The 15,918-nt window shown below is 33.3% G+C and overlaps 1 protein-coding gene across 4 annotated transcripts in view; it reads right to left on the bottom strand.

Annotated features, from left to right (window-relative positions):
• Positions 1–15,918, bottom strand: part of DYNC2H1 (dynein cytoplasmic 2 heavy chain 1) — a 402,876-nt gene that overhangs the window by 123,857 nt on the left and 263,101 nt on the right. For all 4 annotated transcript variants that reach the window (XM_003923764.4, XM_003923763.4, XM_074400491.1 and 1 more), the window contains one exon: positions 1,577–1,693. In XM_003923764.4, coding sequence (XP_003923813.1) covers positions 1,577–1,693 — 117 coding nt within the window. The remainder of the gene's footprint in view (positions 1–1,576; positions 1,694–15,918) is intronic.

The following is a 15,918-nucleotide window of genomic DNA, read 5'->3' as shown; positions in this document are numbered from 1 at the left end:
AGTACTATCATTATATCCATTTTACAGAAAAGTCTAAAAACTTTCCTAAGTTCTACAGTTAGGAAGTTCTAGAGCTGAAAATTGAACCCAACCTGTCTAGCTCTGGAAGCCACATTTTTATCACTGTTACATAAGTGATGAGAATCCAAACGACTTAACTGTATTATTAATTAATTAGCATTCAAAATTCCAATTTTACAAAAAATTACAATTTCTCCTAAAATAGCAATTTCCCTTCAACATATTCTATAATTTGTCCTGGCCACATACCTCAATGTTCCTATGACATTGTACTCTGCCCAGATTCTACCCTGTTTCCTCTGTATGTAAGAATCAGATAAAGCAGAGAATATATTGAGTTTCTAATCTCGAGTTGGGTCATAGGAGGCAAATAGTTTACATGTAAGCCTTTGAAGTCATTTGTATAGTCTTCTTTATGTAACAATCGAAAAAGGTGTTTTTTCTTAGAATTACAAAGAAGGTACGTATGTATGTGTGCTGGAAGTGAGGGAGAGAGATGAAGAGAAGCAGGTAGTGCAAGGAAGTCTAAAAGACACATCCACTTCGCACAGATGGAAGAATCAACTGTGGGAACTTTAAGAAATGCCAAAACTTCAAAGAATATAGTTCAAAGAAAAGTGACTTACGCGAGAAGACCACATACTTAGCAACATGAGCTGTTCCTCGCAACTTCATTAATAATCACTAAAACTACAAAATCACATGAGTGGATTTCTTATAAAAAAACAGAGATATAAGTTGTGCTTTAAGATTAAATCTAATGTGGAGCAAAAACAACATGGACAGCGCAAATTCAGAAGGAGCCAGAGAAAATTGTAGGGAACTAAGGTGCCAAAACTATCGAGTAGACTTTAATCTGCCCCCAAACTCTGGAAATTGAGTCAAACAAGTTAACCTGTATTTCACCGAGAAGGAAACTTTCCAACAAATACCTGGATTTTGTCCCTAAATATAAGATGACATCCTTGGAATAATTAAAGTTACTTTTACCATTGGTTTTCTATTTAATAAGAGGTAAACTTAGTCAACTATGCAAATCGTTTCATTTCCATATTATTCACTAAAACTGAAAACAATCATACATAATTCTCAGGATAAACATACATTACATAATAATATATACATATGAGTATGTATGTGGTTGTATATGTATACACATTTTAAGAACTGCATGAAACTAGGAAAATCATTAGAAAATTCAAAACTGCCAACGTCATTTAAAAAAAGCTGGAAACTGGACTCAGAAACTGTTACAAGAAGCACAGTCCTGAGAAGGAGACAATTATCAAACATTGACACAAGAAATGAACTGCTAACGGGGAGAACAAAAATCATGTGAATTTTATTACTGATATAAAGATAAGAGTAAAGAATACCAACCCTGATGTGAATTCGTATGAAGAAAGATCATGGGCTGTGACTTCACAGTTAGGAACCCGTGCAATGTTATTACTTGTATGACTCAGGCAGAACTGGGGAGCCCATAGGTTAGGATGCTAGAAAAAAGGACAGGGAGAAAAAAGAAAAAGAACCAAAAGAATATTCTACTACTAACCTGGTTTAGTTTCTTCCAGAGATTGAGGACAGGAGAAAGTTCATTAGACCAGATTTCTCTATCAAATTTGGAACCAGCTGTTACTGATCTGCCCAAAATCCTCAACTGTGAAATAACCTGAATGAAGAAAATAGCAAGTATCAACAAATAAAAAAAACTTCAAATAGGAAGAAAGGACAGGTACAAAAACAGACATTTTGTTTTATAAAAATAGAGACCAAAAATGTTGTCAATAGTTTTTAATCTTACTACATTTGTTTGATTTACTGTTTTATTTAAGCAGTTTAAAAAACAAAAGAACCTAAAGTTTGGGAAAACCATTTAAAAAATTATATACTGTAATGGCTTGTAGTTGAAAGATGCTTCAGTTTTGTTGTTTTTTGGATTGTTTTGAGACAAGGTCTTGTTGAGTCATCCACGCCAGAGTGCAAGGTGTAATCATAGCTCACTGCAACTTCGAATTCCTGGGCTTAAGTGCTCCTTTTATCTCAGCCTCCTTATTAGCTGGGATTACAGGCGCGTGCCACCATGCCCAGCTAATTTTATTTTTGGTAGACACTATGTCTTAGTATGTTTGTTGTCCAGGCTAGTTTTGAATTCCTGAGCTCAAGTGGTCCTCCCACTTCAGCCACCCAAAATGCTGGGATTATAGGCGAGAGCCACCAGTAGTAGCATAAAACTGCCTCTTTACCTAGAAATCTCTAATTACTCATAATTAATAACCTCTTGGTGTCTCTATTTGCTCATTTCTGAAATCTAGAACTATTTTGATTTAAATTTTATAATTTCAAAATGCTGTTTCCTTAAAAATATAAAATGACTGGAAAAAATAAATAGCATAATAAACTCTATAAAATGGTAAAGCAATGATAATTACTTGTTGATAAATTATTCATAATTTATAAATGTTTTAATACTCTACATTAATTTTAAGTTGTAATTTCAATGTTTCCTCTACATACAAGGTTCCAATGAAAAAAGTATGGGTCAATTAATTAAAACAAGGCAAGGTAAATATTCCCTATTTAGGACTTTCACTTCTATGTCCTTATTATCAATTTCTTTATCATCATTCTCAGCAAAACCAATTCACTCACACTTTTTTCTAAAATAATACTTAATCATTCCCATTTTAAGCATGTTAATGAACCCCTTCTTAATCATTTACTAAGAATGATCAGAATGTTACCAACTATGTTAAATATTAGATTACAGATATTGTGATGTATGTTTTTATATATAAAATCAGTGACATATATATTGTTTTTTATATCATTATACCTAAATATTAAAATTGTGCTATCTCATTGTTTGTCTAAAATAAACAAAATAAATTCAAAAAAACAGATATGTCTTCGTAAGCCAGTACTTTAAACTTCAACATTTGCACCATGTTGACTAATTCTGTTTTTACTTTGGGAGAAGTGTGATTTGTTTTTCCTTTTGTAACATACTGAGCTATGTTTCATATTTTCTTAGGTTCTCACATTAGTAAAGTTTATAGCAAAATAAGACCCATAAATCTTTCAGAATGAATGTACTACTTAACTGTTAAACATCAATAAACATGCTGTTAAACTCAAGTTACTTCTAGAGCTTTTGACTGATTCTCTAGTCTTAAAAAATTGTGATTCAGTGTTTGATTTTTTTGTTTTTCTGATAAATTATTTTCATTTGCTCTAGCTGAACCCTACAATAGCACCTAATTTATCAGCTTTGCTACACTATAAGACACAACTAGTTGGTAGTTAGAAGAAGTGCTATTTTAACTCTGGTAAGAGATATGCTATCACTTCTTTGTGTTTTAAATTTGTCAAACATGACAGAAAACAAATAAGAATGCAAAGAAATGTCTAAAGAAAAAAGAGTGCAATTTTTTTAATGCATGATGTTAAAACCTGTTTTGAGAATAAATGTATACCAACCAAAAAAGATGTTTCCTGTCCTAAAAAAATAACATGTAAAGTTGCTTTTTAAATAATACAATCATATTATAATTTTTAAAAAACAGACAGTAGTAAGAAAGGGGGTTCAAACATATAAAAAAGCATTTCTATTAATGAGGACAGGGCTATAGCTTATATCAATGAACTGTCAGTTGTTTTTACAAAATCTAACACATTTATCTTTATAAAGCATAGATAATAAAATGTCTATTATTCCTAATTTAAACAAGTTAAATAAAATTTTTTCATAATACTGCTTTAAAATGATATCAAAAGGGATAAAGTTTCATTCATCAACAACATATTTACATCAATTCTTCCACTTTCTACCCATACTTAACAGCATGAATTATGCTACTGACATGCTTTGGGAGATCTATAAGAATTCTAAGAGAGCCAGGCACAGTGGTTCACACCTGCAATCCTAGCAACTCAGGAGGCTGAGGTGGGGGAATCACTTGAGGCTACAAGTTTGAGACTAAATGGGGCAATATATTGAGATATCTTCTCCTAAAAAATTTAAAAATACATTAGCTAGGTATGATGATGTGCCCCTGTAATTACTAAGGATACTGAGTTGGGAAGATCGCTTCAGCCCAGGAATTCCAAGCTGCAGTGTGCTATCGTCATGCCACTGTACTCAAGTCTGCATGACAAAGCAAGATCCCCCCTCTAAAAAATAAAAAATTATTTAGAAAATAAAATTTTAAAATGAAGAAATTGTAGGAAAGCCACAGAAGATTTTGCCACTCCTACTTCACTTGTTCTCAATTGAAAGACCAATCAGAGACATTTCAGGAACACCTACCTTTCCTGAGCAGCTGGTATGTTTTATTGTAAGACACTAAATCTTATACATAATTGTATTTTCCTTTGGATATCATGAAACACTCCAAATAATTTTTAATCGAACAATACCAACTTTATAGAAATAGAAAGTACAGCTGGGCGTGGTGGCTCAAGCATGTAATCCCAGCACTTTGGGAGGACGAGGCGGTTGGATCACGAGGTTGAGAGATCGAGACCATCCTGGCCAACATTGTGAAACCCCGTCTCTACTAAAAATACAAAAAATTAGCTGGGCATGGTGGCACGTGCCTGTAATCCCAGCTACTCAGGAGGCTGAGGCAGGAGAATTGCCTGAACCCAGGAGGCGGAGGTTGCGGTGAGCCGAGATCGTGCCATTGCACTCCAGCCTGGGTAACAAGAGCGAAACTCCGTCTCAAAAAAAAAAAAAAAAAAAAAAAAAGTACAAGCTTTTTTGTTTGTTTTGACTTCTTTGGCATAAACTTTTCCTTAGTTTTATTTTCTTTTCCCCTCCTAATTTTCTTTTACACTCATTTCCTCTACTATTGATTTTATCCTAGTAGATTATTTATATTTTTGTTAGTCACTGCTTGTAAATCTATTTTGGAATAAGAAGGAATATAAACACTCATTCCTATTTTATGGATGACATAATAGATTGTGAAATAAGTTAACAAATTGATATTTTTTTTACAGAAAATATGGCAGACTAGATTTCTGGAGAAAATTTTATGACAAAGAACATTTCAAAATTATGGATAAGCAAGAACATCATCAACAAAATGACTTAAAATTTAGGACAAAATTGTCAAGATAATTAATGAAAATCTTAAAGGCTAAAGGCACAAAGGAAAAAATACAAAGATATAAAATAATAAGTAAGATTTTTTAAATGAGGAGAAAATGGACAGGCTTAATATATGCCTACTCAGAGTTATTACTACATGAAGAGTGAATAAGTTCGGGCGCGGTGGCTCAAGCCTGTAATCCCAGCACTTTGGGAGGCCGAGGCGGGTGGATCACGAGGTCAAGAGATCGAGACCATCCTGGTCAACGTGGTGAAACCCCGTCTCTACTCAAAATACAAAAAATTAGCTGGGCATGGTGGCACGTGCCTGTAATCCCAGCTACTCAGGAGGCTGAGGCAGGAGAATTGCCCGAACCCAGGAGGCGGAGGTTGCGGTGAGCCGAGATCGCGCCATTGCACTCCAGCCTGGGTAACAAGAGCGAAACTCCGTCAAAAAAAAAAAAAAAAAAAAGAGTGAATAAAAGAAGACGGAGGCAATTTTTAAAAAGAAATTTTCCGTGAATTTTCCAGAACTGGTTAAAGACAATGCTTCTCATATTCAGAAAAATCAAAGAATCCCAACAAGAATAAATGAAATCACCTGGTACTGCACAATGTAATTGCAGAACATTGAGAAAAAAAATCTTACACAAGCTAGAAATAACAGATGATTGCAAACAAACACTTCTCAACTGCAGCAACAGAAGACAAAACATGTTGACAAAAAGACTGTCAACCTACAATTGTTATAAATTTAGCAAAATTATTTTTTGAGAAAAAATAAAATATGAGTATTTTGAGACAAAACTGAGAGTGTACCATAAAGTGCTTCACTATTTAAAGCATTGACATGAGCTAGAAGAAAATCATTAAAAAAGAAGGTCTAATAAGTAAAACAGAATGGTAAGCAAAGAAAATGTTTAAGAAGTTTATAAATCTATGGAAGTATGATCCCAGTATACAACAGAAATGAAACACTGAAAAATAATCATATTTAAGTTAGGACAGAGTAAAGTGACCAGAGTTAAAGCATTCTAAATCATTGTATTGTATGGAAGGATGTCATCTTAAAATTTAGTATAACCACAAAGGGAAAAAATAAGTATAGAATAAATTTTCTAAAATAGAAAAAACTCAGGATTTTTCAAAAGGGGAAAATGAATCTAAAGGAATGCAAACACAGGTAGAGTAGAAGGCCCTTGCTCTCTCTCTCTCTCTCTCTCTCTCTCACACACACACACACACACACACACACAAAAGCAGGCCAAAGAAGAGATTTTTAAAAAATGGTATTAATGAATCTAAATAAATCAATAATCACAGTAATTGATTATTTTAAAACAACTGCTTAAATACTGCTTAAAAACAATGGCTAAAAATATGTTTATATGTTAATGATTAAACATATGTATATATATTTAAAAATGAGTACCCGAAACATAGAACGTTCAAAGTTAAAAGGTAATAAAGCCGGGCGCGGTGGCTCAAGCCTGTAATCCCAGCACTTTGGGAGGCCGAGGCGGGTGGATCACGAGGTCGAGAGATTGAGACCATCCTGGTCAACGTGGTGAAACCCCGTCTCTACTCAAAATACAAAAAATTAGCTGGGCATGGTGGCGCGTGCCTGTAGTCCCAGCTACTCAGGAGGCTGAGGCAGGAGAATTGCTTGAACCCAGGAGGTGGAGGTTGCGGTGAGCCGAGATCGTGCCATTGCACTCCAGCCTGGGTAACAAGAGCGACACTCTGTCTAAAAAAAAGGTAATAAAATGAAAAAGATAACTCTTTCTTAGTAAATTTCAAAAAAAAAAACATTTAAAGAAAAAATACTACTGGAGAGAAAGAATCACTGTTCTATCTATTGACATAATTCTAAAGTACTATTTTATAGATAGAAACTTTGTCATCAAAATAGTAAAAACCATAATTACTTTTACACTAACATAATACTTAAAAGCATAGATGTTGTATATCATAAAATTACCAGAAGATACAGAGAAATAGAAATCTAGCTTCATGTAGGATGCTTAATGGGTTTCTCAGCAATTGGTAGATCACATACAGAACACATATAGAAAATTTGAACACAACAAGCATGACGTAAGGGGCACTTAATTTAACCAATATCTGCAGAACATTCTTTCTGAAAAAAAAATTTAAGTTTCAGGATACATATGCAGAACGTGTAGGTTTGTTACATAGGAAAATGTGTGCCACAGTGGTTTGCTGCACCTATCAACCCATCACCTAGGTATTAAGCCCCACATCCATTAGCCATTTATCCTTATGCTCTCCCTCCCCTCAGCCCCAACAGTCCCTGGTGTATGTTGTTCCCCTCCCTGTGTGCATGTATTCTTATTGCTCAACTTCCACTTATGAGTGAGAACATACGGTGTTTTGTTCTCTGTTCCTGTGTTAGTTTGCTAACGATGATGGCTTCCAGTTTTATCCATGTTCCTGCAAAGGACATGATCTCATTTCTTTTTATGGCTGCACACTATTCCATGGTGTATATTTACTACATTTTCTTTATCCAGTCTATCACTGAAGAGCATTGGGTTGATTCCATGTCTTTGCTATTGTGAACAGTGCTACAATAAATACATGCACGCATGTACCTTTCTAATAGAATAATGAATAAAATCCTTTAGGTATATACCCAGTAATGGGATTGCTGGGTCAAATGGTATTTCTGGTTCTAGATCCTTAAGGAATCACCACACTGTCTTCCACAATGGTTGAACTAATTTGCATTTGTATTAACAGTGTAAAAGCGAGAACATTCTTTCAAGCACACAGAGAACATTTAAGGACATCAGACACGTATTAGACCATAAAGCGTCTTAGCAAATTTAAGAGTTGATATCACACAGATCATATCTGACAACAATTGTTAGAAATTGGTAAAATGGTACAAAATTAACCCCCTACACTTGGAAATACGAAAACACATTTCTAAATAACTCAAGGTTAAGTAATTTTAACAAAATTTCAAAATACTTCGTTCATGAAAATCCCACATATCAAAATTTATAGAAGAGTGAATGGGTAGTTAATGAGACTTTAGAGGAATATTATAGCAGCAAATCTTATGTTAAAAAGAAGCAATGCTAAAAATTGAGTAAAACTTATAAATTACACAGTTGAGAATATAGATGAAAATTATATAACAATAAGAACAAACAAAATTTAAAATTTAAATAGAAAACAGATACAAAAGAGATCAGAGTTTTTAAAAATCCAAATATTGGTTCACTGAAAAGACTAATAAAATTAAGAGATTTCTTACCAGATTGAGTGTTATATAGCTAGTTAATGGTAAAACTAAAAATGGCAAAAATTTATTTTAAAATTCTAATTTTAAATGAAATTACAGATATAGAAAATGTTAAAGATACCATGAGATTATTTGAAACTTTATGCCATAAAAAGTTGCAAATTTGACTAATATAGAAATTCTTAGGAATATGTGAATTAATAAAACAGTCTCAAGAATGGTGGTTTTTCTAAGTGAGGCTATAGTTGGTCAAAAAATTAAATTAGAAGCTAAAACTACTATATCAAAATAAATCTCAAGCACCAATAGTTCACATGAAAGTTCTATTAACATTCTTTAAAACAGATAATTTTTGCATTTACTTGTTCAGAGACTAGAAAAATGAGGTAACATTTTCCAAATAATATTATAAAGGCTAGTAAAAATTAAATACCAAAGAAAATATAAACTCAAAGACCAGTCTTACTTCTGAACACAGATTCAAGTAAATTCAAAAAACGTCAAGCAACATTTTTTAAAAGATATACAGGATGACATTGAATATATGGTTCAATCACAGAAGCTATAATTCATCATATAAACAAATTAAGCAGAAAAATATATCTTCTCAATATTTACAGGAAATATGGACATAAAATTCATCAACATATTCTTGACAAATTTCCCCTAGCAGACTTAAGAAAGATTTGGAAGATTTTTATAATAATAGCCTTCAATGAATGATGCCTTCCTGCAATCACATTCTTTGCAATGTAATGTTCTTCTCTCATATCAAGAGATATCTGTTTTGCCACCATCTTGAATTTGGGCTGGACTTGCTTTGACTAACAGAATATGGCAAAAGCAACGTGCAATTTATAAACCCTACACTTCAAGAGGACATGAAGTTTCATTTCTGGACTTGGAACCCTGATATACCATGCTAGCATCTGATAGACAAAAAGCCACATCATGAATGAAGTCACCCTAGCTAATAGCCAGCACTGTCTACAAACATGAGTAAGAACATCTTGAACCTTCCAGCCCAGTCAACTCTTCAAATAAAGACAATCTTACACGTAAGCTCAAGTGAAACTAAAAAGGAATAATCCAGCCAACCCACAGAATCATTAAAAAATTAAAAAACATTATTACTTCAAGTCACTAAGCTTTGAGATAGTTTGCAGTAAAGTGAAGACCAACAGAAGCACTGAGAATATTAGAAAACTTCTTTCACGTATGGACTAAATGTTTGTGTCCCCCCTAAAATCCATCTGCAGAGGCCCTAACTCCCATTATGGCTGTGTTTGGAGAAGTGGCCTCTAAGGAGATAATTAAGGTTAAATAAGGTCATAGAAGTCAGGACCTGACGTGATAGAATTAGAGTCCCTGTAAAAAGAGACACTAGAGACCTAATTCAGTCTTTCTCTGTGCACACATACAAAGGACAGGACATGTGAGGAGTCAGAAAGAAGGCAGCTCTCTACAAGCCTGGAAGAGCAGCCTCACAAGACATTGAGTATGCTGTATCCTGATTTCAGACTTCTAGCCTCCACAACTGTGAGAAAATAAATTTCTGTTGTTTGAGCCACCCAATTTGTGGTATTTTATTACAGCAGGCCAAGTCAACTAATACAACCTGATAAATGGTATCTATAAAATGAAACAAATATCATAATTTATAATACAATGTTAAAAATCATTCCCTTTAAATGCATAGCAAGGTAAGGATGCCAACTATCACTATGTTTATTCAACACTGCACATAAAGACTTACCTATTTAAAGAAGACAAATAAAGACAATTAAATGTATAAGAATTGTAGAGGAAAAACACTAAAATCAGTTTTCTCAGATATTATAATTTGCAGAAAAAATAAATAATTTATAATACTTTTTATATTATATTCACAACATATATTTTTCTGTTTTTGAAATGAATAGAAATTCATTAAACAATATTATATTTTTAACTTCAGCCCAAAGATTCTATTGTAATGATTATTTGCAGGCCTTAAAAATGTACTTAGGCAATATTCTCATCACCCCTTAATAGCTTCATGCTCCCTGTACATGCTTGGCCAGGTACAACGAGGATGTTTAACTGTGTTACTAAACACATCAGGATGTATCAAACCATATAAAATTTCCCTGCATACATAAAAATGTATATCCCCCAAAACTATACACTAACACATTAAAATGAGATAGAATATGCAATGGTTTATCTTTCTAATGTTAACATATGTAGGATAAAGAGGGAGACAGAAAAGCTTTTCTCTATATTTCTCATGTCTCTAAAATATATTTACAACAGTCACACATAAGATCGAATTGTAATTTATGTTAGTGATTTGTAGATGAGATCTCACTCAGGATCAAAAGTGAAATGTACAGGCACTCTACTACGTTATGAACTCACATCATCATTTTTCAAGGTAATATGACATTAAAAGCCTGGAAATAAATCTCAGAGGATCTGCTAGTTAGTGCAATTTTAACATAGGCAAATTGAGAATGAACCTGTCACAGAAGGCTATTTATTATAAATTCATAGTCACACTAGTGAATATATCAGTTTTCAAATACTGAGATACATTATTTGGAGTACTAGGCTGAACCCTTCATTATAAATCATATATATTAATATTTTATGTATAACTGGTTAATACTAAATAAGACCTGGTATTAATTACTAAATTATATGAAATGCTATATCTGCTTTCAGATGATACTTTGCTGCACTCTGAATAATTAGTGGCTTTAATAATCCTACTTACTGAGAGCAAAAATATACTTTTGTTATTTATCAAAATACAAATAAGATATACAGAATATATGAATGCATTATATCATGTATATACACAACCAAATACATTTAAGACCTCATCTCTCCTAATACATTCTTCTACTTATTTTTTTAAATAATACCTATTATATGCCATATTTGAAAACAGTTTGGCAGTTACTTAAAAGATTAAACATATGCCAGTTATATAGTCCAGTCATTCCACTACTAGGTATTTAGTCAAGGGAAATAAAAGAATATGTTCATATGAAGATATAAAATCAATGTTTAAATGTTCATAGCAGCTTAATTTAGGAGCCTGTATTAGTCCAGTCTCACACTGCTGTGAAGAAATACCCGAGACCGGAGATTTAATTGATTCACACACAGTTCCGCATGACTGAGGAAGCCTCAGGAAACTTACAATCATGGTGGAAGGGGAAGCAAACACGTCCTTCTTCATATGGAACAGGAGAGACAAGTGCAGAGTGATGTGGGGGAAGTTCCTTATGAAACCATCAGACATGAGAACTCACTCACTATCATGAGAACAGCATGGGAGAAATCACCTCCCATAATCTAGTCAACTCCCACTAGGTCCCTCCCTTGACACATGGGGATTATGGAAATTACAAGACGAGATTTGGGTGAGGACACAGCCAAACCATTTCAAAGCCCCAAAATGGAAACAAACTAATGTCATCAGTAACTGAATGAATAAGCAAATAGTGGTATATTTATACAATGGAATACTATACTTAGCAGTAAAAAGGAAAGGCTCCTAATACACATAATGTAAATGAATAAGAAGTCATAAAGAAAAGGGTACACTTCACAGTATTATTCTTTTATATAACACTCTAGACAATGTAAACTAATCTATACTGATAAAAAAGAAATCAGTGGTTGCCTGGGAATAGGGGAGAAGAAACAGGAGGGAGTGCTAACAGAAAGCTTTTGGGGGTAATGGGAATGTTCACTATCTTGATGTGATGATAGTCTCAAAAGTATATACATATGCCAAAAATTATCAAAATATACACTCTAAATATGTGCTGTTTATTGAATGCTAATTAACCTCAATAAAGCTATAAAAAGTAAAAACAGATAATTACTAAAACAATGTTAGGTAGTTTACAGAATTCTCAGAAAAGTAAAAAATTGGGCTAGGGCCAGTTAAACACATCATTCTGGTGGAAAAAACGAAGGAAAACCTGACAGTGCCACTGAACACAGAAGCTATGGCTTTTCTATCACCATTGCCTTCAGTTCTGGATTTTACCAGGAATTAGAACTTGCTAATCAGTATTAAACAATAAACATTTTCATCACCTTGAAAATTACCTCCTGGTATGGCCATTCCTCCCTCTTTTTATCTTTCCTTCCCTCCTCTTTTCTTTCCTCCCCTATCTCAAGGCAATCACTGACTTCTTTTTTCTCAGTGTAGGTTAGTGTGCCACTGCCTTCCAAGAGAGCAAAGAAACTGCCTCTTTGATTCACTAGTTCCCCATTCAGAAGCTGGGATTGGTGCCTGGCATGACTATTCTCTAACTGTGAGGGGGACTTGAAAAGTGTTTGCATTTTCAACACTGTAGTAATAGGGGACGCTGCCTCCCACCCAAGACTTTTTTGGAGGAAAATGCTAATAGCTGTGTAAAAGAAAGTACTAAAAAAGGTGAGTGACAAAGTCAAGAACATGTATGTAAATATCCATCACATTTTAAAAACTTTTAAATATTAATTTTACTATGAACATTTTCAAAGATACACAAAAATTGATTTTTATTACAAACATTCTCAAAGAGACCCATCATGTAGATTCAACAAAAGTCCACATTTTCTGCACTTGCTTCATTCATGTCCCTTTTGTTATTATTCCTTAAGTGTTTTAAAACAAATCCCAGACCACGTGTTAACTCCTACATACTCAGTATGTATCTCTAAAGAAAAAAAATTGACATAACTATTATAATGCCATACTTTTCCCAAGAAACAAAATTAATTGGCATCACATTATACCTAGCCCATATTTAAATTTCTCTGACAGTCTCAAAATTTGTTTTAATTGGATTATTTAAATCAGGATCCACAGATTTATTATGTATTATGTCTCATTAATATAGAGCAGTCCTCCTCACTTGACTCTTTTGCCTACCATTAACCTATTGATTAAACTGACTTCCTTATCTTGCAAACTGTCCCACATTCTGGTTCCAGTGGTGTCATTTAACTCGTTCTTTTACCCCTATGTTTCTGGTTAACGGTAAATTAGTTCTAGATTAACAAAATTAGAATGTGATCAGGTTCAGGTTTACTCTTTTAGAAAGAATACTTTTGGAAAGTGTACTTCATCTTTCATCACAATAGGAAGCACATTGTGTCTGAATGCCTCCTCTTTGTGATGCAAAGATTGATCAGAGAGTGCAGGTGATGACAGCTTATCCTTCTCTTGCAAACACCCCCATCAATTTTCCATCTAATGGGTTCAACCTTTGATAATAATTTTCTGAATCAATTACTTTATTAGTTTGTGAAATAAGAATTTTTCAAATTCCATCATTCCTGCCATATTATCTAGAATTATTCAATAAAGTAGAGTTTTATCAACTTTTCATTATCATGAAATATAATTCACAAAGGAAAGATAAATAAATAATTCTTTACCTTTAACTGCATTTTCAAAGAAACACTTATGTCTTACTAAATGATAACTTAATAAAAGTTCAAAAATCAAGTCTATGATATTAGTAAATCTATTATTCCTACATAAAAATTCAAAAGGAGAAATGTAAAATCATTATATACATTACAAAATGAAATACACTAATATCCTTCAGTCGACTTGCTTTTGTCTAATGGTCATAGAACCCAAAATATGAAAAGTATTTAAATTCAGATTTGCCTACAATTAGAAGTCAGAAGTTATTACACTGTGTATAAAAGTACATTATCTCTTTTTGCTGATGGTGCTATTGGCTAAGTTGTAGCTAAAAATACCCTCCTGAAACATGGGTTAATATATTCAAATAGAGCATGTCTGAGAAAAAAAAAAATGGGAACTTAAGCTTTCTGATTTCAAAAATGAATTTACCAGGAACTTTTGACTTTTCTAATAACAGATGAAAAACCATTTGACTTAGGATAATCACAGCTGCTGAATATGAGTAACCACAGCTGTTGGGTTCATAAAAGCCATTCGATGCAATGTTGCTAAAATTATTACACTAGCAATTAATCTGCAAATCTTTGGCAATAGAAAAGTCATCATTACATTTTAAGAAAAAATATAACAGGTTTTTAAAATTTTGCCACGAAATTGCTATGAAACTATGAAAAAATAATAAAGTTCTGGAACCTCAAAGTATGTTTAGGAGAAAACAAGTGAAGATGTAGCTAGCACTTAGAAATATGTAGTTTTTATACAAAAACATAAGTTTTAGAGAACTAAAGCTAATCAGAAATTAGATTAATAACAATTGCCTCCCCAAACCTGCTACCATTTTGAGCAACAGCATTAGCTTACTGCAACTGTTTTCTAACATCTCTCCTTGCTTTAAGTCTTACTCCCCAGTAGTCGATTCTCTAAAAAACATACTCTGCCAGAGTAATCTAGTTATTTACATGGCTCACAAGGCTTATGACCTAGTCCACCTCCACCCCAGCTATCTCCCATCCTCATTTCCCACCACTCCCCTTCTCCCTCACTGTGCTTCAGCCACATCGACCTCATTGCTGTTTTTCCAACAGAAAAAGCAGGAGTGGCTAAAGAACATATGGAGAGATGCATACTGTCTCCATAGTAATATAAAATGTGAATCAAGATCACAATGAAGTACCATTTTAACCTACCAGACTGGCAGCAATAAAGGCACCCCAAAATACCCAGTACTAGTAGGATTAAAACAATGCATATATTACATGCTGTTGGCACAGCAGAGAATTAATAAAACCAATAAAAACAATTTGACATAACAATTCTATTCCTAAGCATATACACTAGAGAAACTCTTTAGCTTATGCACTAGAGAGACACAGCCACAAAGGTTCCTAGTAGCACTGTTTCAATAGCCATAAAAACTGGAGTAACCCAAATGCCTGTCAGTAGGGGAATGGATAAACAAATTGTGTTATATTTACATGACAATAAAGAATGAAACAACAGCCACACCAACCACAAAAATTAATCTCAGTTAAAGCTGAAGGAAAAAAGCAAGTCCTAGAATATCTTTTGCAATACTGCTTTATAATGTTCAAAAACTAAGCAAAACATATAATATGTTTTTAGACACAAATGGCATGTGTGTCAGATTGAAAGAATGCATACACATAATAGAACTATTAAAAAAATATGTAAAACTACAAAAAGTTTTAAGCAAAACAGAACGGTGGGTCCTTCAGCAGAAAGGGAAAGAGACTGGATAGAAAAGTATCACATAAGTTGATGCAAGTTACTGATAATATCTCGGTTCTTGGTTAAGCTATTGGTTCATGGGTTTCATTATATCCTCATGCTTTTAATGTTTTAATTACATATTAATATAACATATATTATTTTATATAAATTTTGTATTTTGAGATGATAATAAAAAGTTGAAATCAGAATATATATATAAATGTACTAATAAGTCTCATTTTTAAAAGGTTAAGGAGAACTAAGTGTTAGGGGAGGTTGCTAAATAATATAAACCCTCAAAAAAAAAAATCCTGTTTGGAGGGCCTGGGCGTGGTGGCTCATGCCTGCAATTCCAGCACTTTGGAAAGC

This window comes from Saimiri boliviensis, chromosome 6 (assembly GCF_048565385.1).
Source record: "Saimiri boliviensis isolate mSaiBol1 chromosome 6, mSaiBol1.pri, whole genome shotgun sequence".
NCBI classification, from domain to species: Eukaryota; Metazoa; Chordata; class Mammalia; order Primates; family Cebidae; genus Saimiri; species Saimiri boliviensis.
The sequence above is the reverse complement of the archived record's forward strand: the minus strand, read 5'-3'. Positions and strand labels throughout refer to the sequence as shown.